The sequence below is a fragment of the Pipistrellus kuhlii genome, unplaced genomic scaffold (assembly GCF_014108245.1).
Source record: "Pipistrellus kuhlii isolate mPipKuh1 unplaced genomic scaffold, mPipKuh1.p scaffold_m20_p_1, whole genome shotgun sequence".
In the NCBI taxonomy this organism is placed as follows: domain Eukaryota; kingdom Metazoa; phylum Chordata; class Mammalia; order Chiroptera; family Vespertilionidae; genus Pipistrellus; species Pipistrellus kuhlii.
The window spans coordinates 154,165,994-154,192,001 of record NW_023425404.1 but is presented as its reverse complement, the minus strand read 5'-3'; the positions used below and the strand labels follow the sequence as shown (position 1 = coordinate 154,192,001).

General features: G+C 45.3%; 1 protein-coding gene across 11 annotated transcripts in view; it reads left to right on the top strand.

Annotated features, from left to right (window-relative positions):
• Positions 1–498: 498 nt before the first annotated feature.
• The window catches only part of SEPTIN11 (septin 11), an 89,783-nt gene continuing 64,273 nt past the window's right edge, over positions 499–26,008 (top strand). For 8 of the 11 annotated variants that reach the window (XM_045571517.1, XM_045571512.1, XM_036413038.2 and 5 more), the window contains exon 1: positions 499–691. In XM_045571517.1, the coding sequence (XP_045427473.1) occupies positions 665–691 (27 nt within the window). In that variant the 5' untranslated portion in view covers positions 499–664. The remainder of the gene's footprint in view (positions 692–26,008) is intronic. The other 3 variants (XR_006739723.1, XR_006739725.1, XM_036413031.2) reach the window with 1 other exon arrangement.

Below are 26,008 nucleotides of genomic sequence, written 5' to 3'. Positions count from 1 at the left end.
GGGGGGCCGCCCATGTGTCTCCCCGGCGGCCCGCACCCCTTCCGAGCCGGCTCCTCCGGGAGGCGCGTGCTGGCCCCGGCCTAGCTTCCCGTTCCCGCGGACCCTCCCGCCCCGCGCCCCTGCCCCTCTCCCCCGCGTCCCTGCCCCTCTCCCCCGCGGCCCAGGGTCCGCTCCGCCGCGCGCTCGGCGGCACCCGGGCCCGGCTCTCCGCGCCCCGGCTCCCCTCGGGCTCCAGCACGTGGTGGCGGCCAACCCACCGGCTGGGGGGGTGTCGGTGGCCCAGACGAGGGTCGCTTCGGGCCCCCCTCCTCCCGGTTACATCCCCGGAGGGCCAGCCTTGGCGGCCTGAGTCCGGGGGCCCGCCCACCACCCTCCTTCGCGTCGCCCGGCCCCCGCGTGGAAGGCGTTCCCCCCCTTGCTGGGGAGGCAGATGGTGCCTTCCAGACGAGGGGCCATGTTGCTCGGATAAAGCCAGAGGGCGGCGGCGAGCTGCGAGCAGACGCCGCTGGGCGCGCGTGGAGCCGGAGCCGGGAGCCAGGAGCCGGGCGCGAGCGGAGCGCAGCCGCGAGGGAGGCGCGGGGGCGGCGAGCGGGAGCCGAGCAGCAGCCGGTGTTGGCGGGGAGCAGCCGGGCGCAGCCGGAGCCGGAGCCGGGGCGCAGCCGCGATGGCCGTGGCCGTGGGGAGACCGTCTGTGAGTGCAGGGGGACCTGGTTCCCCCGGCCCGTTACTCCTCCGGCACGAGGGGTCCCTGCTTTGGGGCGGGGGCCGGCGCGCCTAGGGGAACCCGGGCGGGGGCTCGGAGGCCGGCTGCGGTGGCCGTGCGTGCGTGTGTGTGTGTGTGTGTGTGTGTGTGTGTGTGTGTATGTGTATATGTGTGTGTGTGCATGGATTTGGGCGCGCGTCTGAGGCTCGGGCTCGGGCTCGGAGCCCCCCAGGCTCGGCTGTGGCGTGATGCAACAGTGTCTCGCCTCGGTGCGCCCAGATTCCCGGGATGGTGGGGGGAAAGGGACCTCTCCCCCGTGTTCCCTTCAGGAGAGGATCCTTTGAGCCGCGGTGGGTCTCGGCTGCCTCCCTCCCTCCCTCTCCGCGCTCGCCTTTTCCCCGGTGACAGCGGGGAGAGGCTCTGGGCGCCCGGGTCTCCTCCCGTGTCCCCCGCGCGGAGAGGCGGCGGCGTGGGCACTGAGCCCCGGCCCAGCCCCGGGGTCCCTCGGTGCAGTAAGAAGCGGGCCCAAAAGAAAGCGGGGTGGGATTCCGGGGTGGGTTCCCCAGTGCTTTGTGAGGTCCCGGATACCCTCAGGCACACACGCCCGGGTGCCCGGGCCCTGCCCAGGATGTGCTCAGAAGCCCCGCGTTCACACACAAAGTTTCCGGAGGCGCCCTGGTCGGGGGGAGGGATGGGGGAAGAGGGTGGAGGGTTAGAATGCTGGGGGCGGCGAGTCCCGGAGGCGGGGGCGTGAGGAAGAGGAAGGGCGGGCGGTGCGGGTGCCCGGGGAGCCGGCTGCCCCTCGGCGCGGCGCGGCGCGGAGGCGGGGGGAGGAGGAGGAGGAGGAGGAGGATGCTCCGGCCCCGGGTCGCGGGTTGCGCGGCTCCCAGCCCGGCTGGGCGTGGATGGCGCGGCCTCGGCCGGTGCTCCGCATCCCGGGTGGAAGGCAGAAGGGGCGGCGGCCGTCCTTCCTTTTTAGTGAAAGGAGCCGAGTGGGGTGGGCCAGGCGGAGTTCTCTCTCTCTCTCCCTCTGTCTTCCCCTCCCTCCCTCCCACCCCCATTGCTTTGTCGGTGCTCAAAGTCCATTTTCACCCCTCCGACTTTGGGAACCTTCTTCCCTCGAGGTTTGTCGGGTTCTGCCCCCTCTCTTTCTTCCCATCTCCTTTTCTTCTCCTGCCCGTTAGTGTGGAGCTGCAGGTGGTCGCTGGAGAGATTTCATAGACATAGACAAAAGTCCTTAGGAGGCACCAGAAACTCAGAGACACTCAGGCTGTGCCCCAAACCCCGGGCTCATTGTCCTAACTCCTGCTCAGATATGCATACTCCCCCGCCCTCAACCCCGCACCCCCATCCCCACCCCACCCCGGGAAATTCGGGGGATTCCTCTGCGTGTTCCAACTCAGTGTGGTGATTCCGCTGCCGAGATGTTCTCAGACCTTTTCCGTGGTCAGAAAATGTGCAGTGGTCACATTGAAGTGCACCTATGGGTCTTTCAGGCATTTGAAACTCTCAATAGTTAATGACAGACTCTTAAGAATCCAGATTTCTTGCACGCAAATTGTATTCTTGATAATTGGTGGTCAGAGATTGCTGTTATTGAGGGATGTGTAGTCTCTGGGCTAATCTTTTATTTTTATTTTTTTCTTTTCTGGTGAGAAAACGGGTCTAGAGAGGTCAAGTTTGTCTGGTGAAATTACTTCCTCCCCCACGCTACTTCAGATCCCAATAACTAAAATAACAGTATCTACTCTAGATAATTGGAGAGCATCTGGGAATGCAATATTGTGTCTGTGTGTGTGTGTGGGGGGGGTGGGGGGAGATGTCTTTTTCTGAATACCTTATGGCTGGTGCATTCTTGAGGGATGGGGAGGTGGAAGAAATAATTTGCTGCACATTGTCTATAAATTAGTTAGTTCATACATGCCAGTTCAATAGGAACAGTATGTGGATTTAAGATTTAGTTGTGTGGCCATAATCAGATCCAACACCAGGTCTGTCAACCAGATGTGAGCTTAATCCCACAGAATTTTTGTGGAAGGGCCTCGCTCATGCAAATAATAAGAGATTTTTACAAGTGTGTGTGTGTGTGTGTGTGTGTGTGCGTGCGCGCGCGCACGGAGGAGGGAACTGCTTTCTCTGCACATTCTCTTTTGTCCCTGGAATTAAGATTACATTACGTTTAAAAACAAGACGTCTCTCTTTGCCTGAGCTGTGGTATATGGGTGATCAGGAATTGACTACAGAGTTGAAGTCTTTTCGTGTGTTTCCAAGGAATCGAACTGCTTCACGTTGTTGTTCACCCTGTAAATGTCTTAAGTGTAGTGTCTGCCTTTTGTCTTCTAAACAGCCTGAGTACATGAAGATTCTCCAAGACATCTGCATTGCATCCTTGTTAGAATTCTCTATGCCTTCTGGTGCCTTATCTAGTCTATGATGATGAGAACAAAAGAAAGAGTGTGGAGAGAACATAGTCCCTCGGGAAGTGGATCTGTGTGTGAATGGAGCTTCTCCAGTTATTTCTTTAGAATTTGTTCTTCCACCAAAAGTTGTTAGGAAAACATGAGCATATATCCGTTCCCTGAAAATTGCCTCCCTCGTCCAGATCGAAGGAAAGTTCATTCAGAATAATTTGCCTTCAATTTTAGACATTCTTGAATTTGACCATGTTAGTGTGATATCTCTGGTAATATGATCTTTTACTGGGCAAAAATCCTTAAATGACAAATGTAATAATTTATCTTACGAAGGGATTACAGTATTCCTCCCCTTATCTACAGTTTCATTTTTAGAAGTTTCAACCTTGGTCCAAAAATATTAAGTGGAAAATTCCAGAAACAAGCAATTCATAAGTTTCAAATTGGCCCGCCGTTCTGAATAGCTTGATGATGGGCCATTTGCTCAGTCCCGCCCAGGGATGTGAATCATCCCTTTGTCCTCCTTTGTCCCGTTTATCCATGCTGTATGCCATATGCCTCCCTCCCCTTAGTCACTTAGTTACAATCTGAGTTATCAGGCTGTGGTACCACAGTGCATCTGTTCAAGGAACCCTTATTTTACCCAATAATGGCCCCTAAGCATTCAGATATGCAAAGAGAAGCTGTAAAGTGATTCCTTTAAATCAGAGAAGTGATTCCAAGTCAGGGATGGGACCCTTTTTACTGCCACGGGCCATTTGGATTTTTATAACATCATTCTAAGGCCATACAAAATTGTCAACTAAAAATTACCCTGCTATGTTTGGCCAAACATTTAATTAACTCACCCCTAATGCCTTGCCAGGGCCAGGCCAAATGATTTCTCAGGCTTTCTCAGGTGGGTGGGCTGGACGTTCCCCACCCCTGCTTTAAGTGAAAGAATGAAAGTTTTCAGTATGGAAAAGAGAAACAATTTTATGCTGAGGTTGCTAAAATCTACTGCAAGAACAGATCTTCTACCCATGAAATTGTGAAGAAGGAAAAAGAAATTCATGCGGAGAAATCATCTTACATAACTTTTATTACAGTATACTATTATAATTGTTCTACTTTGTTATTGTTAGTTATTGTCACTCTCTTACTATGCCTAATTTAGAAATTAAACTTTATCACAGGTATGTGTGTACTATTTGTGATTTCAGGCATAACCTCACCAGATAAGGGGGAGGGATTACTTTATATCTAGTTGTAACCATTTAAACCTCAAGGCTAAATTCAGATGTTTCTTAAGTGGATTTGTTGTTGGCTAAGAAAATGAAAGCTCCAGTGTAGTGTGACACTCTTTATTTGCTTTTTTTTTTTTTTTTTTTTTTTTTTTTTTTTTTTTACAGAGAGGAAGGTAGAGGGACAGAGAGTTAGAAACATCGATGAGAGAGAGATATCAATCAGCTGCTTCCTGCACACCCCTTACTGAGGATGTGCCGGCAACCAAGGTACATGCCCTTGACTGGAATCGAACCTGGGACCTTTCATTAAGCAGGGTCGATGCTCTATCCACTGAGCCAAACTGGTTTCGGCTTTATTTGCGTCTTGATCTTACCCCTTAGTTTCTCCATTTCCCACGGGTGGTTTTGGGCTTGGCTGTGAGAAGACCCTGAAGCACATCTGTGGTTTCCAGAGTGTAACTGATGATTAGCAAGAGCGTTTCTCTCCCAGGAACATGTCCACATTTTGGATGAGTTAGTATTTTTGCATCCAAGTCCCAGGGCAGCTTTTATTTTTATTTTAAACAGAGCATGGTAATTGACTCTACCTGGGAATGAGACTTTGTGCGGCTGGCCACTCTCCTTAAGGCGTGGAGCTCGCCTAGTTCCAGAGCCTCGGAGTTGATAGGAGCTTTAGAGCTCATTTGGCTCTGCTTCCTCCCCAGTGCGGAAATATTTATTCCTAGCAGAAGGTATGTGTTTAAACTTTTCCAGGGGTGGACATTCCCCTATGAAACCCTTTAAGAAACATGTTTCTTTTTCTGTTGAGCAAGAAGAAATGGAAAACCGAGTTCATTCATTCGCTCATTTAACACTATTTATCAGTGGACAAGAGAAATTCCCTTCTTCCCCGCGAGCTATCATTTTCTGAGATATTTAGACAGACTGCAGTGGCGCATGTAAGCCGTTTAGGGAGAAGGGACCAGTTTGACTGAGTGGGCGGTGATGTAGGTAAAGGACCTCGTAGGTCTGAGGGTCATTGCATACGGTCCCTGAAGATGCGGTCCGTCTGCAGCAGGGGGAATACGGGGACTGAAAATGAAATGTTATTTTCCCTTGTTGGAAAAGTGCCATTTCTAGACTTGCAGATGTGCCCCACATGGAGAAAGATTAATGGAGCTGAAAAAAGTCCAGGGCATGGCCATCCAAATGATAAAGGGGGGCTGCCATGCAGGGTGAGGTTTTTAAAAATTAAAACTCTTTAATCAGTGATATACACATTGAGGCTTTCTAAGCAATTATTAAGGAATCCAAGAAGTGTTTGAGGTGCAGTGATCTCTCCTTTTAAAATCTTTTGACAGTTGTAAATTATTTTTTTATCTTTTAAAGTATATTTAAATTTTTTTTTTATTTATTGATTTCAGAGAGGAAGGGAGTGGGGGGGAGAGAGAGAGAGAGAAACATCAATGAGAGAGTATCATTGGCCGGCTGCCTTCTGCACACCCCACACTGATTCATAGGTTGATACTGAGCCATGCTGGCTGGGCTAAAATATCTTTTTAAAATATATGTGAACTGTGGGCTTTATCCTCAATGGGGGGCATGCAGAAGGCAGCCAATCAATGATTCTCTTTCATCATAGATGTTCTGTCTCCCTCTGCCTCGCCTGTCCTCTCTGAAAGCAATAAAAAATATTTTTTGAAAAAATGATATGTCTACAACACAATGAAAAAGACTCTTGGAGCCGAAACCGGTTTGGCTCAATGGATAGAGCGTCAGCTTGGGGACTGAAGGGTCCCGGGTTCGATTCCGGTCAAGGGCATGTACCTTGGTTGCGGGCATATCCCCAGTGGGGGGGTGTGCAGGAGGCAGCTGATCGATGACTCTCTCTCATCAATGTTTCTGGCTCTGTATCTCTCTCCCTTTCTCTCTGTACAAAAATCAATATATATATATATATATATATATATATATATATATAAAAGAAAAAGACTCTTGGAACTGATTAAGATAAAAATTACACCTATCCCCCCAGCCTGATATAAAAGCTCTTCGATGGACAGTGTATTTTTATTAGCTTTTGAGGCTTGCACCAGCAAGCACAACCCATTTCAAATATACTGCTACTGTGTGCCTGTGTGGATCGTGTCTGACTGTTTGGGCACTGGTATAACGAAGGAAACAGATGCTCAGTGCTTTCCAGGAGGCCACCCTGTGTCTGTCCAGACAAAGGAGTGAATGATTCGGATGGCCTGCTTTGACTGATTGCCAAAAGACACAGTGCTTATACTTGCTGGTGATGCCACCGCTGATAATGAGCTCAGGGTTTACACTCCCTGTGGAGCAGGCTGCAATTAGTTTTCTGTGCCTGGCTTTCTCTTTGTAAGACCTCCAGCGTGGTTAGGACTGAGGCAGGGGGGTGGAGTGTGGGGTAAGGGATGCTCTTGGATATTTATCTATCTATTTATTTATTAAATTATTATCTGTGTACATATCTTACCACCACCCCCCATACATGCCCCCCCTCCCCAGAGTTTTGTGTCCATTGGTTGTACTTATATGCATGTATACAAGTCCTTCGGTTGATCTCTTATCTCCCCCAGATCTCCCCAACCTCCCCGCTGTAATTTGACAGTCTGCTTGTTGCTTTACTGTCTCTATATCTATCTTTTGGTTCATCAGTTTATAATGTTCTTTATTATCCAAAAATGAGTGAGGTCATGTGGTGTTTCTCTTTCATTGACTGGCTTATTTCACTCAGCATGATGTTCTACAATTCTGCTCTTGGATTTTTATTATTAAATATTTATGGAGATCTGTTTCTTGTAGCCTTAGTTAGACCGGTATCCATTGGGGCAAGTGAAACTAAATCATTTTTTTTTTTATTTTTTGAAAACAAAGACCCAGATATACAGCTTCTATTCTTTTCCCCAAGGAGACCTACTTTACAATACAATTGATACCCCCGCCCTTTTTAAAAATCAAGATGGACAGAAAGCTCCCTTCCAACCAAACAATGCCTCTCCTGACCCATTCAGGCCTGCTGGCAGCCCGTCAATGCAGCTGCTGTTGTACATAAAAACAGTACTTGGGCTGAGGTGTTACCAGACCGACTTCCAAAAAGAATTTGCTGGGTGATCTAAAGTCAAGTGCGCATCACCCCAGACCCTGCCTGTGGTGGAAATCGGGAGTCTGCTCCCTGACAGGACCAGCACCAAGGCCTTAGAGCACCTTTATTCGGGATCTGTGCCCATGAGGGTGAGGGCCTTGCTCAAGCCGAAGGATGCATTCTCTCCACCCGCTGAACTCTGACCCATGGAACAGAGGGTGCTGTGTTGATGGAGGGGACAGGCTGAGGTGGAGGCTCCCTGCTTCGAAAAGAACAGCCTCTGGTACCTGAATGGAAGCTTTGTTCCTGCAGTTTTATTTGTTTTGCATTTGAAAAAAATTGTGGTTAAAATATATATATACAACCTAAACTGTATCTGCTTGTGTTTGGTGATTAAGTAACATTCCTTAAGGAAGAACTTGTGATTTTCTTATTAAATTTTCTTCTTGTCGAAGTATAATCCCAATGATACAGGTAGGTTAGAAACTGCAGAACAAAACAACCTTCAGTAGCCAAACACATCAATAATTGTTCTTGGCTTCTTAACCCATCTGCTTTATCCGATATTTCTTGTGTACTTTTCTCTGTGCAGTGCTGAGGTTATGATGTTAAGTATTGGAGACGCTGTCATCGCATTTCTCTGAAGGATGAGTAAGCAGCAGAACTTAGCGAGGAAAACGGGGTGGAAAAGTGTTCTGAGCCAAGGGAACAGCAGCATGCACGCAGCCCTGGGGGCGAGGCAGAGCCTCTTAAGGAAACCCAGCGTCGCGGTGACATCGGTGTCCGGAGAGTGGACAGAAGTGAGGCTGGGCTGTGGGAAGAGCCCACGTCAGGCAGCATTCTCCCAGGCATGTGCATTGTCACTACACAGCTCTTTCCATGTTTTACATTCCACCCACCCCTGCCTTTCAACCTGGGATATCTCAGATTCTTGGAATTGGTTGATAGAAGACACTGAAAATCTGCATAGTAGTAATTCTCCAGGGTTCAGTACAGTAGAGGACAGATGGCAAAGGGTCAGGGAGGTTGGTTCACTTTCACGGCCAAAGTGGCAAATGGAGCCCTTAAACAACAAGGGAAGTGAAGATTGAGGAACTGCACAAAGGGAAGGAGGGGCAGGGTCCAGTGATGGGAGAGAGAATGTGTGTGTGTGTGTTAGGAGCCTAAATGAATTGAAGGCAAAGAGCACGATTATCCCTGTTCGATAACGGCGAGTGTCCAGGAGTACCATCCCCAGGTCAGGGAGGGGTGGTGACCTTCAGAAAGACCAGCTCTGGGACTGCGCTCCTGGAAATGGTTTTGAGGCCACTAGGACTTGTAGCTGCGTGACAGAGCAGAAGCATTTCCCTGGGGATGCCTCTGAACCAGTCCTCTCTCAGCCGTCTGCTCCTCAAGGCGGACGCATCAGCTGGCACCTGCTTTTCTTGCTTTGTTTTCTCTCTGCTGAGCGGCTGTAGTATGTAACGTTTTGGTTAAGATCGTGGGCTTTGGAGCCAAACGGCTGGGGTTCTGGGGAATCCTCTCTGCCGTCGACCCACCTTTAGGGCTTCAGGCAAGTGACTTACCTTGTGTACCTCACATTCCCCATCTGTGAAACAGTAACAGTATAACATAGGGGTGTCGAACTCAATCAGAGAAGGGGCCAAAATCTAAAATCCAGCCTAAATCGCGGGCCGAATGGTTTACTGAACAGTCATAAACTGTCATTGTGATGGAAACGCAGCGGAGTGCAGTGATGACAGCGCGGTGCGGGCCACATTGCAAGGCCTGGTGGGACGGATTTGGCCCGCGGGCCTTGTGTTTGACACATGTGGTATAACAGGACCTCCCTCAGAGGCTCATGGGATTAAATGCTAGTATACAACACACTTACAATGATGCAGGAAATATTCGCCCTCCGTGAAAGGCATACAAGTACTGAAATAATAAGGGCTTTTAAAAAATACATTCATATTGATATCAGAGAGGGGAAGGGAGAAAGAGAGAGAGAAACATCCATCGGCTGCTTCCTGCATGACGCCTACTTGTGAGCAAAGCCCGAAAGGGCATGTGCCCTGACGGAAAGGGAACCGGACCCGTGACCTTTGGGTGCACGGAACAAGGCTCAGCCAACTGAATCACAGCAGCCAGGGCAGTGAGGGCTTTTCACTGAAGACCGGACTCTCAGCAGGAGCATCTGCCCCTCTCTCCCGCACCGGAAATGTGCAGTCCTGCCTTTTTTTCAGTCACAGCTGACCTTTGAGGCTCAGCTCAAACATGCTCTTTCTCTCCAGGCCTCCAACACTTACGTGTCACTCATACAATATTCTGGAGCTCCTCCCACTTTCTTTAAGTTACTTTTTTTTTTTTTTAAGTGTGGAGGAATTACCAAATATAGTTGTTAAAATATCTCATTACCATAAACAATGTATCCTGCTAGCCTTGAGCACATGCCTGTGTTCTCAGCCTGTGTTGCCGGACTGGAGGATGGAAAAGGACTTCCGGGAAGGACGGTGTGGTGCCCCCTCAGTAACTAACACTTGTCTGGATGGGTGAAAAGAGATCCTGTGGATCGATTGGGTGGGACTTGTGCAGCCCGCATCCTCTCAGCCTGCTTTCTTAGTCCCCCTGTTGGTGCGGGAATTTTAGGCAGGTATCTACGGATCAACAGCGTTGTGCCCCAGGCTTCTCTGTTTAGCTCCTCTGACCTGTGTACACATCTGAATGTCTAAGGCAGTGGTTGGCAAACTCATGAGTCCACAGAGCCAGATATCAACAGTACAACGATCGACATTTATTTTGAGAGTCACATTTTTTTAAACTTAAACTTCTAACGCCACTTCTTCAAAATAGACTCGCCCAGCCGAAACTGGGTTGACTCAGTGGATAGAGCGTTGGCCTGCAGACTGAAGGGTCCCAGGTTCGATTCCGGTCAGGGGCATGTACCTTGGTTGCGGGCACATCCCCAGTTGGGGGTGTGCAAAAGGCAGCTGATCGAAGATTTCTCTCTCATCGATGTTTCTAACTCTCTATCCCTCTCTCTTCCTCTCTGTAAAAAATCAATAAAATATATTTAAAAAAAAAAATAGACTCGCCCAGGCCGTGGCATTTTGTGGAAAAGCCGCACTCAAGGGGCCAAAGAGCCCTATGTGGCTCGCGAGCTACAGTTTGCCGACCACGGGTGGGCCTAAGGGAATTACCATCCCATGGGCCAAATGTAGGCTGATGCGGATGGAAGCTGGTGAATAGAGTCCTCTCTCTTGTCACGAAGTTGGACAATTCTGAGGCACAATCTGGGGGGGTCCCACCTGGGCCCCCGTCAGCAGGGGTGATTAAACATCCATGCTAGTATGTATTCCCCTAGGCTGGCTGGCTGTCCTTTCCGGTTACACTGTTCCTAGTCACCGCTCCTGTTTCTCTGGATCATGTCTCAAAATAGCTACGTGCATGTGTGTCCTTGCCTCAGGCCCCTGCATTTGGGGGAAACCTGGGTGAAAACTCCTTGTTTCCTGGTTTGGGGCTCATTAACCTTACGTAAACGAGGGAGCATGAGTGTTACTTTTGTAGCATACCCTATTATTCTGGACATTACAAAAAATATGCTCAGAATGAACTAACCTTTTATCACATTTTTATAGATTATTGGAGGGCAGACCTCAAACTGTTGTTAAAAACTAGACTCAGAAAAGGAAAAGGCTGGATATATCACCTAAACTTTTCTGTAATGTTCATTTCTAGTTCCTTGCAACGGAACCCTTCACCCTCTTGTCAGGATGGAAGTGTTTGTTTCTGAGTAGCTAGTGCCTAGTTTGTAACTTATCCACTTCAAATCGATTACTTTTTATCTATTTTAGAAACTATAATAGATACAGAGTATATGGGGAGGGGAATACGTTTTTGATACATGAGCTATGAACTTGTGCCAAAGCTTAAAACTGCTTAAAAAAAAAAAAAAAAAGAAAGTTTGGGTTTACACTGTCTGCATGGATTAGGAAAAAATGAGGTCATGATTCTTGAAACAACATTCATTAACTAATAATATTGAGCAATTTTAAGGACCCAGATTAAGTATTGCTTGAGAGTTTGTAGGCAAATGGTTTAAGTCATCTCTTCACTTTGTATATGTACCTAATCCAGAGAAGATTTCTAATAGCCATTTCAGAAATTGTATGAACCAAGCTGATTTGTTTTTTAAATCTCCCCAAATCTGTCAGGTTTGCTTCACTCTTTGAGATTTGGTTTGAGTTTTTTGGTGTGGGTGGGTAATCTAAGATTATACCTCTGCCTGATGGAACACCTTAATTATTTATCTATTGCATACCTCTTCGCTTGCAAAGCCATTTCAGTCCTCAGCCAACTTTGTGATCGCTCTGCCCTGGGGAATGTTGGATGGTCCACAGTTGAACAAATTTATTTCTGAGCCCTCTAAAGAAATCTGGTAGTTGTTGCTAATCAAATTGGCCCCATTCAGAAAACAGAATTCCAAAGAATTGTATGACCTTAAGGCTGAAAATTAAGGTATGGTTTCAGCCATTGACATGACTAATAATTAATTTGCTGCCACTGGCTGCTATTCCGAAGCAGATGTTTAAGCTGTGCTGGAGAAAATCCGAGACTCAATTGGATTCCATCACCTGGTCAAAGCTGAGGAGAAGAGAACTCTTAGGGATGTTATGTAATAGAGATTTACACAGGCGTATTGTGGAGTTAGGGATACTGCTTAATATTACTCACTCTTCTTTCTTGAAGAACGTGTGTTTTATTCCTAGGCGGGTTTTCCTATTTCCCGTTCATTTAGTCAGCAAACACTGAGCCCCAGCCAGCACCATACTTGAGCGAAGATGTCTAAACCATATTCCTTCTCATTCTCCCACCAAATCAAGCCAGAACCAAAATCAGTTTTGGGGGAACATGAACCTCCCTCTCACTGAGGTTCAAAATCTTGGAATACCTTTTGAGTCAGGAGTGAGCTGGCAAGTTGTGTTTGTCCTTCCCACCTGAGTCTCAGCGACTGGCTGCCTGGTTCCTGAGGGCGCACCGTCGGCCAAGCAGGTATTTTAGGACCTTCAGTGTTTCCAGCCCGGCACTCCCTGTTGTTGGAAACACATAAGACGTAGCTCCTACTGAGAAGCTGACGATGGAATTGAGAAGAAAAGTCTGAGGCTCAGATGATGTTCAACTTCACGATTGGGAGGGTCTTCAAACCATCAGCCAGCCCTCCTCCCCACCCCCACCCTTCTCTCTCAATATATTTTTTATAGAGAGTTAGAAACATTGATGAGAGAGAAACATCGACCAGCTGCCTCCTGCACTTCCCCCACCAGGGTTGTGCCCACAACCAAGGTACATGCCCTTGACCGGAATCGAACCTGGGACCTTTCAGTCCGCAGGCCGACGCTCTATCCACTGAGCCAAACGGGTTTTCAGCTCTCCCCTGTCTCTCAAGATAGTAGTAGGTAAACATCAGGAACGTGGTTCAGAATTCAGGAAGAGTAGGGTCCATTTTATTTCTCTTCCCTTTTTGTAATGTAATTTGAGGAGTGCTATAAAGATAACCCCAACTTTCTTTCTTCCGACCTAGGCTACCTTTAACAAGTTATTACTTTGGTCTAAGGCAGGGATGAAAAGGGCACACCAAAGGAAATGGAGAAATTGTATCAGAATCGGAGGGAATGTTTTCAAAATCGCTGCCAGGTTAATAGTGCACACCATTTCTTCTTCAGAACATGCTGACTGCCCACAGCATTCCATATGCCTTTGACTTCAGACTACCGTTTGCTGTTAGGACACACATGCATTCCTGTCCCCACATGCTAACTGGATCAGTAAGCAAGAACCCATGCTTACTGGGTCAGAGGTTTGTTCCCAAACCTGCTCATGCCAGCTATAGTAATCGTCATAGTGGCATAATTTAGTAATCCATGAACTATTGAGTGGGAAAATAGAGTTGCTTCTAAATCGATGCTTTGGGGAGATTTTAGTAAAGTTGAGAATTTTTGCTACGTAAAACTGCTGTGAAGGTTATTTGGTTAAAATAGTTATTAAAAGTTGGATGAGAAGAGTAAAAATCGAGAGAGTCTGCCTTTAGTTTGGATTGAAATGATTTTAAATTCTGGGTCCACTTGAAAGAAACTAACTAGGAATCATGGATACTGGCTATGATTGTACTAGAAGGACATCTCTAATTGGAATCCCTCCAATTCATTAGGATGAAAATAATGTTGGCCCTTGTCTAAAAATTGGTGAATGAATGTGTGTTTATATGTTTTTAAGGTGAAATAAATGTTTAGGCTACAACTATTATTTTTTAAATCCCAATCTTTAAATACTCTTTTTAGATAAATTACTTAATCCCTGCGCCTAACAGCTATTTTTCTAACACACAGGCCTCTCCCCTGCACAGGTAGAAGGGGGGAAAGGTTGATTAATACTGTTCTCCTGAATTGAGATCCAGATACCTCCAGGAGAATTAACTCACTTGACTTATGTACTTCTTTTACACTTTGATGTAAATGGTTATTGGGTTTTTTAGTGGAGTTCTTTTTTTGTTTGTTTGTTTGTTTTCTCTGATTGCAGAGTGGAAAGGACACTAAAAACATTGCCTGTTTAATCAGTTTCTCTTAGTCCCAAATATGATTTTGGACACAAAATATTCTCATTTTGGAAAGTCCAGGTTATTTTGTGATCTTTTACATTCTCTCTCAGGTACACACGAAGACACACACTCAGAGATGTACTCAATCTGTCTGGGAAACAGAAACTCTCCTTGGATATAGAGGAAAGCTTGGACCACAGTCTTCGTAGTCAGCCTTCCAGGAGTTTGGGATTTTGGTGCTTTGACTTTTTTGGCCCACATAGTTCATTCCAGCTATTCTTGGATAATCTCCCATCAACAATTTGATTTTAATTTTTTAATCCTAACCATGAGAAAATTGTGTTAAAAACAAACAAGTAGATAGGTGTTTTTCTATTTCAAAATAAAAGAAGTGGGAGGAGAAGACTTAACAAATTGGAAGCTAAAATGTGTGACTTCTCCATTTTTGAAGATAAAACTGGAGTCATTTCTCATGATTTTTTTTTTTTTTTTGTCTTTAAATGTATATTTGGAATGTTGCTGCTAATTTGCACGTTGGCTTCACCACTAAGCTCACTGCACACATTGAAGTGCAGTTTCACACATTTCCCCTGTGATTGGGTTTCAATGGGTGAAGGTTGGTTTTCACAATAACCCTGTGATAGTTTGACTAGAGCCTTGACCCAACCCCTTCAGCACATATGTGATGGATCTGGATTCAAACTTCCCCTAGATAGAAGGCGATGAGGTTAAGGCCAAGTCTTTTGACTGTCGGGTATATCCTCTGCTTACCAGATGGAGATACTACCCTGGCCTGCAGAATAGCACTGCCCAACAGAACTTTCTGTGTCCACAGGAATGTGTTACCACTGCGCCATCCAGTATGGTAGCCACTGGCCATATGTGGCTATTGAATACTTGAAATGTGGCTGATGCAATGAAGGAATTAATTTTTTACGTTTAATTTAAATTTAAATGGCTTTAGTGAAGCTTTAGGAGTATAGTCTGGAAGTATTGATAATCTGATCTCTCGCTCTCTTTCTCTCTATTATTTTAGGGGGGGGAAACCTGTTTTATTAAGGAATATTGCAAACATATATGAGTAGAGAGAATGGTATAATGATGTCATCCAGTCCAATCTTTTTTTTAATTTGATATTTCAATTACAGTTAACACACAATATTATATTAGTTTCAGGTAAAACATAGTGATGAGGCATTTATATAATTTATGAAGTGATCACCCCAACACGTCTAGTACCCATCTGATACCATACATAGTTATTACAATATTATTGACTATATTCCCTGCACTATTCTTTATATCTCCACCCAAACCAAAGTTATGTCATCTGTTTCTCTTCCTCTCCAACTTCCTGTCTCCCCTCTGTACTTCTGCCCCCCAAGTTATTTTTTAAGTAAATCTCAGGTACAGTCCTATTTTTATTTAAGGGCTAAGCTGGTGAGCCGGCAGAAGGAAGAGGTACTCAGGGATCTTCAAGTGTATTTGTGAATTTAAAAAAAAAATAAAAGACCTGAAGTACAGTATATGTATGGTAAAAGTTATGGTTTGACAACAGGTAATGGGTATAGAGATGAAGGATCGTCTGAATGCTTGAAATAAGTTCATCACCATCATCCTCATAATGAAAAGCCAGGCTTGAGCCCAGAGGGGGGCCAGTCACTGTGCCAGGCCTTGTGCTTATATTGAACTTTTGGTTCATGGATCAGTTAAACTTTTAAAGATTATCCGTATTCAGTGTTTATCATTGAGCTTTATTGAATGCCAACAGTGCTACAGAGTCTTAGGAATTTTAAAAGGTGGAAAGCAAGCTGAGGACCATTTTGAGCCCAATCTCCTTGGAACGCTTATCTCCAGAGAGCGGTCCTGGGTTTGAGTGCACAGGGCATGGCCCAGTGCTTTCTGTCACACCCAGACTGACTGGCGGGCTGAGCTGAAACTGGCAGCATAAGTCACTCCTACCTAGTTTTTAAAACGGCAGGTTTTTCAGACCACTTTTAGAGCACAGATGTGATTTCTAAGTCTGTGTTCGCTACTGTACGTTTTCCTTGTTGGAGAGAATTGTTTTGTAATTAACCAGTATAAAGAAGTCATTTATGAAATGGTATCCTTTGGGCTAAGGATTTATGCCTATTACTGGCAGAGATTATTATAGAAAATGCGTGTTTGTTTTCACTATTTCTGTTTATAAAAGAAACTCTTGTAGCAAGCACATTTCCGTCATATGGATACACTGAAGGAAATAATGCTTGCATCAGTGATATTTAACGTGCATTTTTCCTTCGTAACATAACGCATAATTGTTGCTGTGCTTTTGAAGTTGGATTTAGGAGTTAGTAATGATTTTTCTTCCCTGTGATGGAGTGCAGAATATATCTAGTCTAAATTTGGAGCCCTGTCCTTAGTATCTCAGGTATGAAGGGGAGTGAATTTGTGATGGAGAAAGGATCTTGTATATCAGAAATGCTCCCAGGCCCTGGCTCAGCTGTCCTATTGGTGGAAAAGATAGTATGCTTCGGAAGAAGAGCTATTAAAAATGTCAGCAACATTCTGAAAAGTGGCCAGCCTGGGATGCTATTTTTTTCCATGGCCAAGTCTCTGATAGAGTCTGCCGGTGGTGTTCCCCTTCATCTTCTGTCAACCACGGCCTTGGGAGAGAGGAAAGAGCGATGCTTAAATCTTATCTACATTGCAGTTTACTCCAGGTTGCTTTTGTTCTTCCATGATTCGGGGAGATGGTGAATAGTTAGTGGACACCCTACAGGTGTCTTCAAACTAGGGCCCGCGCGGGCCACATGCGGCCCGCAGAGGAGTCTGATCCGGCCCACCAGGTTTTTTGGGCAGTGAGCGCAGCCGAGGTGTTACAGTAGGAATTAGTAGTTCATATAGTCCGGCCCTCCAGCTCTCTGAGGGACCGTGATCTGGCCCCCACTTTAAAAAGTTTGAGGACCCCTGCCCCTACATATTAATGTTACCATGACTCAAGACTTGGGCCATTTTTGCTAATCATACTCCTGTGAAATGAGCCTTCTTATCTCCACTTGACGAGAGCTATTTGAATCCGTGTAGGGCCAAGAATAAGATTTAGGAAGATGTTTTGTCAAATCAGTCGCTCTGTCCTTTTCATTTCAGGGTAGAGACAAGAAATTATTAAGGCTTTTGAAGTGACTGTGACCTGATTAGGAAACTATAACAAATATTTTTAGCAAAGAGGGCAGAAAATGAGTATGCGTAGCAGTGTGTGTGTGTGTGTGTGTGTGTGTGTGTGTGTTTGTGTATGTGTAATATATTAAAAGCTTATAGATTTTGAAAGGCCTTTGTAATCGATCAAATTTAAATCCAGCAATACCACATTTTGAAAAATAAAATTAAAAATTCATGTAATCTAGATCTCAATTAATGCTTACTTACACTTCGTTACATTTAGAAAAATGCTTAACTTGATATAGCCATAACAGTAAGAAATAGAGGTTTACTTTATGTAATCCCATTAAGGTGGTTCATAATCAATGATTTATCACACAGCTTCGGAAGGCCCTAGTGTGGTTCTGGATTGAATATTTATGCCATGGTAAGGATTGTAGGAGAGAGAAATGCAGAAACCATCTTTGACCAGAGGGACATCAGATGGCTCATTTACTTGAGGGAGAAAAGTACTGAAAGGGACAAGGCTCAGATCTTCAAACTGCTGTAAACGGGCAAGCACAGACCACCTCTTCACTCTGCATGGAGAAATGAGGACCTTAGTGTTGCCATAGTTTTCAGTTTTTTAAGAGAAGATGGACATTTAGAGTATGAAGCAATATTTTCCATCTGAAAACGTTGGCAATTCGGTCAAATATTTTTAAAGTACTGTGTGGGCCACATAAACATGTTTGTGGGCTGAGACTGCCAATTTGCAATCTGATTTCCACTGGAAATAATTCATTTATTTTTCTTGTATTTGAATAAAGAAAGCATTGAAGTGTTTTTTTGTGTTTTTTTTTTTTGGTTTTTTTTGGGGGGAGGGTTGGGTTATTCCTTTTAGAATGTTTTAACATTTGAACGTTTAAAGACTTTTTTGTTTTTAAAATAGAAGTGAAACAGTTGTTTGAACTCTTAAGATGAGAGTGTATAGATTATTGTTTGAGGGCAGCATCAAAACTTTTAAGTTGTCTCCTTAACAGGATATCTCTCCAAACAGGTTTGAGCTGTAGGAGGCCAAGCTGGGAGAAGTAGAACCAGAGTTGAGAGTTACACGGCTCTATAGGACCCAAAGCGGAGAGAGCAGAGGCGTTGTGGAGTGTGTGCCTGGCCCCAGAAATGTCCCTCTGCAAAAATATGTGCTATTTATAGTGAAGGGGGTGGAGTTTTTTCGTCTTGGTTGAGATCCAATGACAGCTAATGGCTGTTCCTGACAGGCTGTGGAATTATTTATGAGCTGGCAGTAGGATGATGTAAAATGCAAGTGGATATAGGTAGAATATGGCCTGTTACCCCAAACTCCAATAATTGGTTAGTGCTAGAGCCAGGAGTGGCTTCCGAGGTCACCTGACCCAGGGCCTTCCCTTGAGGTGAGGAAAACAGGCCTGGGGAGTCATCCGAGGTTTACATTTCTCATTAACCTTCCCCTCCCCTTTTCTCTCCTCCCTTTTCTGCCTATTGAAGCATGTATTTTCCAGGAAAAACTTGGGACAATTAGAGAGTCTCAGGAAAACAAACAAAAAAAGCAGATAGTCATCAGGATATTTAGAAAACGTCATCCTAGCAGTTTGATTTAGCTTTTTTCTTCTTCTTCTAATTGTTAGGACATTGTTTTTTGATAAAATGTGTTTTTCTATGAAGGTGTGATACCCTTACTTCTTAAAGCCGACTCTTCATGACGTTCTTGAGAAGCAAATAAACCAGTGAGCTCATAGAGAAATGTGGCGAAATGACCTATACTTCTGCAGAATTTCCTAGTGGTAGGCGAAGGAAGTCATTGACTTTAGCTGCTTCTGAATGACAAAACTGGTAGTTTCATATGATTCAAGAGTGTAACTTGAGCAAAAGGATAGTGAGGAGTACTGGAGGTCTTTCTGTTCTTTTAAAGACGTCCTTGGCATTTTTCATGGTCATTGACCATTCAGCCCTTCTCAGTTTATTCTGCTCAAACACTGTTATATCCGAGCATTTTTACTGAGAAATGTGGAATCGAAAGCCATGTGTGCTCACGTGGAACAGTCTTCCTTCCACGTGTTATGTTTGGCCTGAAAAGCCTCCCTTGTCTTGAAGAAAAAGACAACCCGGCTAAAGTCAGATGCTGGATTTGTTTCCTATTTTCCAGGCCAACAGAAGCAAGTTAGGATGGAAGTCTTGGTCCAAGCATCGTACTTTGATATGCAGTTATATTAATATTACACCTTTTATTGAATATGTGAGACCCGTAAAAACTTTGCCCTGTTGTTGTAATTGAATCCTAATTCTGACTTGGCAGGGGTAGTTGGGGGTGGGGGTGGTGTGAGGGCGTGGAAAGGGCTCAGAAGAAAGCATTGTTGTAAACTTGAGACCTTTTCCTTCTGCTAACTTTCTAAATGGAATCCGCTGGTATTGGCTTTGTCGAAACCAACTTCTGTAGAAGTGCCATTTTCATATTTTGGAGGTGACAAATATCAGTATAAAATAAAGGACATTTGAGCACTCAACTCGGATAGTTAAGGGAAAAATTTATTTGAGAGAAGTTATGGCCTCTGAGTCATATCTAAGACCCCTAACCAAATACAATAAAACAAATCTTTTTTACTTTTGGCACCGAGTAAATGCATAATAAAAGTATGCATGCTCTTTTTTCCGAAGAAATTAGGAAAAAACCCACCCCCAAGTCCAATCCCTAGGAGAAAGCCAAACTCTACCAGCTACATGGCTCATCAACATCGGCGCACCACAGCTGAGCAAATACAAGCATCCCAAGCAGCAACCTGGCAGCGGCCTTCTCTGCACTCCTTTGAGCCAGAGGGTTTAGTTAGAAATTTGCTTCTGACATTTTCGAACTATTAGTTTAAAATTCGAGTGCTACCTCAAGTACTTAAAAAGCATTTCATAATGTTTGTTTATGAGCTGTTGGGGACAAGGTTTTCCAAGGGAAAAGGTACTGGGGAGGCTGAGCCTGTTTCCCCTTCATTTGTTTCTCGGCAAAAAAGGCCCTCCCATACCCTGCTCTCTTCAGGATGAGTGCTTCTCTCCCCAGGATTGCGTGCACATCCTTCCGTGTGCCTCGGCGCCTTTCCTCCCACAATCCCCTTGCTGCTGCCTGCTGGGCTGTCCACATCCCCTTCTTTCCTACTCCTGTCTTTGCATCACCTAAATGCCTTCCCCTGGCCTCTCCTCGCTGCCCACACCTGCTCACTCCTTCCAGACTCCAGACATTCCTCTCACCAGGCTGAGGAGGACTACTGTTCCGAATGCTCATTTGTCTTAGGCTCCTGTGATAAGCAGATATCTTGTTGTACCATCATCATTTTAATGCCTTATTCATGTTTCTATTGTAAATCCAGCAGAAAAGAGTTCCCGGCCCAAAGGAGCTCCTCAGTAAATGCTTCACAGATAAGCGTGCACAGGTTTCCGTCTTTGTAGAAAGCCTTAACCAGTAAATATTACTGTGGCAGAACATCCTGGGAGGAATTCTCAGTTCTTATTGGTTAACTAGATGCCCAGCGCGAAATTGCGCAGCCCCGCCCCCGCCCTCCTTTGCTGCGGGCGGACTCCCCTGTCCACCCGCGCGTGTGCCTCGTTGTGCACGCAGCCTCCTGGTGACTGGTCTTTGGGCGTGAGGGCGTGAGGGCACTGGGGTTTTTTAATAGAGATGGTTGAACACATGAGAGAGGGAACTCAAGGAGGGCTAAGAAGTGACCACAAATGCAATGGGCTGAAGATTTTAATTTTCATTTCACCCGTTTCTTGTCTCAACCTTGGGTTGTTCAGACCATGCCAGTGGGCACTGGCAGAGCATAATGTACGTTACTCCTGTCCACCAGGTGTATGGCAGTGACTGGGGAAGGCAGCCTGGTAAAGGGTAGTTAGTTCTCTTTGGTGCTGTGTTCATGGCCTTCCCCTGGCTTACTCTTCCTGATGATTGGAATTACATGTGTAGAGCAATGACTCTTGAGACTATTCTGTGTGGAAATTAGTGGGCTGCTTTCAGTATCTTCATTTTCATCACTCTTATTACCTTCCAGAGAGCTGGCAACATGCTTGCTGGAAGTTCTAGAAGTAATAGTGTGAGAAGGGGTTATTTATCCAAAGGTGTCTGGTGTGTGGGATTCAGGCGAAGACCAAGTATTTACATTTTAGAAATTTATATATGATTGATATATATGTCTTATATAAACATACTCAAATGACCAGCAGAATTGACATGGAATTGATAAGGAAAACATTTAAAATATTATATATTATGAAACTGCTTAATGTGGACAAGACTGTACCAGGTGCTTTCTATGCTCTCAGCTGAAACTGTAACAAACCTATGACAATAGATACTATCCTCACTTTGCAACTAAAAAAAGAGAGACTGAGTAGAAACCTGCCGAAGTCATTCAGCTCAAAAATGACAGAGCCGACTTGTAGCCAGTGTTTATGATACTTTTCCACGCTGCTTTATAGTTTGTTTTAATGACAGAGAGATTTTTCCAACCCCATCACTTAAAATATTGACATTTAAATATTAAGTCTAAAAAATGGCACCACAGAGTTTAAGCATACCTGTCTGCGATGCATGTTGGTGAAAGGCAACACTAATTATTTTAAAAATTTAAGTCATTTTAGCGATTGTTCTAGAGCAAATTATTACAATGGTTGTTTCAGCTAACTACTGCTTAAGTATGATCTTTGAATCTTGTCTGGGTGTAGCACAACATTTATGAACATGCCAAGACTTTTATGAGCTTCTTTGAAGGCTAGTAGTTGCTTTTGGGAAATGAAGGGAAAGAAAAGTGCCTTAAAATGGACACAGTGTTGCCCTGACTGGTTTGGCTCAGTGGATGGAACATCAGCCTGCGGACTGAGAGGTCCCAGGTTCGATTCCCGTCAAGGGCATGTACCTTGGTTGTGGGCACATCCCTGGTAGGGGTTGTGTAGGAGGCAGCTGGTCGATGTTTTTCTCTTTGATGTTTCTAACTCTATCCCTCTCCCTTCCTTTCTGTAAAATATCAATACAATATAAAGAAAAAAAATGACACAGTGTTTGGGCTGCTCAGTGATGCCCTGCTCATCTTTTTTTAACCCAAAATGTGTTTATTGTCCTGACTGGTTTGGCTCAGTGGATAGAGTGTTGGCCTGCAGACTTGAGGGTCCCAGGTTCTGTTCTGGTCAGGGGCATGTACCTTAGTTGCGGGCACATCCCCAGTAGGGGTTGTGCAGGAGGTAGCTTGTGGATGTTTCTCTCTGATGTTTTTAACTCTCTCCCTCTCCCTTCCTCTCTGTAAAAAAAAAAAATCAATAAAATATATTAAAAAACAAAACAACAAACAAACAAAAAACAACAAAATGTGTTTATTGGGATGGTTCCCCACCCATCTTGATTCGGGGTGTTTTTAGGGCTGCCTCCTCCTGCAGGAGCATCCTCTGGGAGCCTTGCTCTCCCTCCTGTCGGCTGAGGAGGACAGTGGAGCAGCCAGCACACCAACCACCGTCTGTAAAGATGGTAGCTGCTTTACAGCATTTCACACCCCAGACCTGGGAACCCGGGCTCTGCACCAGGCACTTCCTCCTGTGTTTCCTTGTTCTTCTGGCGGGGGGTGGGGGGGGTGGGGGGGGAGCCTGAGTGCGAGGCATATTGTCGTGGGGTGGCCAGCACTGCCGGAGAGAGATGGGCTGCTCATCAAGACAGAGCAGAACGAGCCCTCGCCGGTTTGGCTCAGGAGAGATGATTCCAGTCAAGAGCTCATGCCGGGGTTGCAAGCTCGATTCGCAGCTGGGGACGTGCAGGAGGCAGCCGATCAATGATTCTCTCTCATCGTTGATGTCTCTATCTCTCCCTCTGCATTCCTCTCTGAAATCAATAAAAATATATATATTTCAAAAATAAAAAATAAAAAAGATCAGAACGGGCCAGTGGGGGTCTGGGTGTAAAATGTCAAGATGTTGTCACAGTGACTTTTCTACCAGCTTCACCTGGTCCTTTAAAAACTAGGCCTTTTAAAATGTGGGGAAATCATAACACTTTCCTAAAGTAATTCTGAAGTAAAGATGGCCAGTGGCTCCACGAGATTCAGCCTGGTTAAGCTGTCCAACTTCCTACGATGACCGTGAGGTCGGACATCTTTTCCTGTGGGGATTGTCCTTTTTTATTCCTGTGAAGAACCTATCCACAGCCCTGCTTTGCTCACTCCACTCCCAACTATCTTGTGTGCGAATCAGTCTGCCCTGTCTCTTCACTTAAAAAAAATATATATTTTATTGATTTTTTACAGAGAGGAAGAGAGAAGGATAGAGAGTTAGAAACATCGATGAGAATCATCGATCAGCTGCCTCTTGCATCCCCGCACTGGAGATGTGCCCGTAACCAAGGTATGTGCCCTTGACTGGAACAGAACCTGGGCCCTTTCAGTCCACAGGCCCACGCTCTTTCCACTGAGCCAAACCGGTTTCTGCTGTATCTTCACTTTTGTTTTTGGTGTCTTGTTGTAGAGAAGCTTTAAAGGTACCTTCATCTTTTTGTTTTGTGTTTTGACCTCTTTTTTTTTTTTTTTTTTTAACTACCGTATTTTTCGGACCATAAGACGCACTTTTTCCCCCCCCAGAAGTGGGGGGGGGGAAAGTCCCTGCGTCTTATGGTCCAAATATAGCCTACACATATACTTTAAAAAAAAAGTTTTTTTACTTGCCCGGCTGTGTGGTCTCTGTGTGCTTGCCCGGCTCTAAAATGGTTCTAAATGCTGCTGTTTACTTTACAGGGTTGATTACATGTGTTTATGACTGTGATGTTGGGTTTTAATGCACATAAAATATTTTAGGACACTATTTGTTTCAGAACCTTTTTTTCTCCATTTCCCTTCTCTAAAAACTGGTGCGTCTTATGGTCCGGAGCGTCTTATGGTCCGAAAAATATGGTAGTTCACTCTTCACTGAACTCATTTAATTGTGTTTTACAACTGTTTTGACTTGCTCGGTAATTTAGTGGAGACAAGAATGCAGCAGAGGCCATGTCTCCTGGGGGAGGTGTCCTGACCACTAAATTTTGAAACGACTCAAAGTGGAGGCAGAAAGGGAAGAGCTTGGAACATGAAAAGGAACAGAGCTGAGCAATCCGTCCTTTCGAGAGGCACTGGCATTTAATGCAGAGATCTGAAGAAATTTCTGTGAGATAATTAACACCTAATGTGCAATTAGCATTTGAGGGCATGCTGTGCTAGATGGGAACCCTTGAATTAGCAATAGCATCATTAATTGAGTTAGAAGTTTATTGTTTTTGGAGGAGAGATCCCGGTTTAACTCATTTCAATTGGGTTATGCCCAGGTGCATAAATCAAAGTAATGTTCTGGTATTGATAATAGTAAGTAATATTGGACACTCCCTTTACCAGCAGATACTCTGCCTAAGCACTTTATGTGCCTTATTTTATCTATTTATGAAGAGGTGCTGTCATGATGTCATTTTACAGATAAGGAAACAGGCCCCAAGGAGGTTAAATAATCTGCTCAAAGGCACACCGCTTGTAAGTAAATGGGACCAGGATTTGAATTCAATTCTTTCTGATCTCAGAGCCACCCAAATGGGATTGTTCCACTTTTTTTTTTTTAAATAAAAAGTATATTTGATGATACTGAGTGATAAGCCCTTGAAGTCAATGATTGTGCCTATTTTGCTTTAAAATTAAGCTCATATCAAGCAACTGAGGGCATGCCCCTGAGTTAGCTGCTCTTAATGGAAGTGAAAAATTTTTGCAAGACTCTACACTTGAAGCCCTTAAAAAGGGAAATCAAACCCCTCCCCTCCTGAGGTCCTTGCTTCTCTCCTCTGGCTTTGCTTCCTTCTGCCAGGGTGCAGCCTGGGTCAGTCTCTCCCGCCAGGCCTGGCCTTGCTCTCCCACAGCCCTCCCGAGGCAGGCCACAGGTAAGCCTACCTATTGCTGTGGTGCAAGGGGATGGGGTGGACCTTGTCAGCGTGTATGTATGGGACACACACACACACGCATGGGAGGTTACCACACACAGCATACGTGAGGGCAGCAGCCCGCTTGCCGATGCTCAGAGCATAACCGCCTCCCTCGGGCTTCTTCCTCAGACCACCCCACACAGAGCCTTCCACTTCAGTGAGCACATAGCACATCTCAAGCAAACAGGAAGAAACAAACGTGTGTGTACATGGAAGAAATGCTGCAGTGAATTATTGATACAGTGTCACAGTGGGTTAAAAACACAGGCTTTGTTACATAGTGGCTCTGAGACCTTGGGGCAAGTTTATAACCCCGTGACTTCATTTCTGCATCTGTAAAACGGCGATCTGACCAGGTTGTGAGGACTTGAACTTTAATGCATGTAACACACTTAGAATAATTCCAGGCATATTATGTATGATAGCTAGTTTTCTAAATTTAAAGCAATAAGCTGCCATTTCCAAACTGGTGGTCCTACTACTTCTACATCAGGGTAATTCATGGACACCTTTATCTTCTTATCTCTGACTGTTTGGGTGAATTGAGGTCACTTTTGCCTGCCCTTGCGGAGGAAGGCATTTCTGTGGCCTGTGGGGGAGTAGGGCTTCTTTGAGCCCCGGGAATGCTGCCTCTGGCTTTCGGTCTGCCCTCCTGCCCCACGGCCACCTTCTTCGGATCACTCGGATGTAGTTCCTTGTTTAAACCTGAAGGATTGTGCTCTGTCTGTTTTAGTATCGGTGGTGATTGGACGTTCTGCCCTGACTCTTCCTGCTTCCTCTCCCCATGGCCCTCTGCCTCCTTGCCCTGACCCCTCAGCTACCTGTTGGCTGTTTACAGCTGGGGAAACCATGGTGGGCCCTTCTGCTCTGTCCTAGGTGCTGGGGAGGCA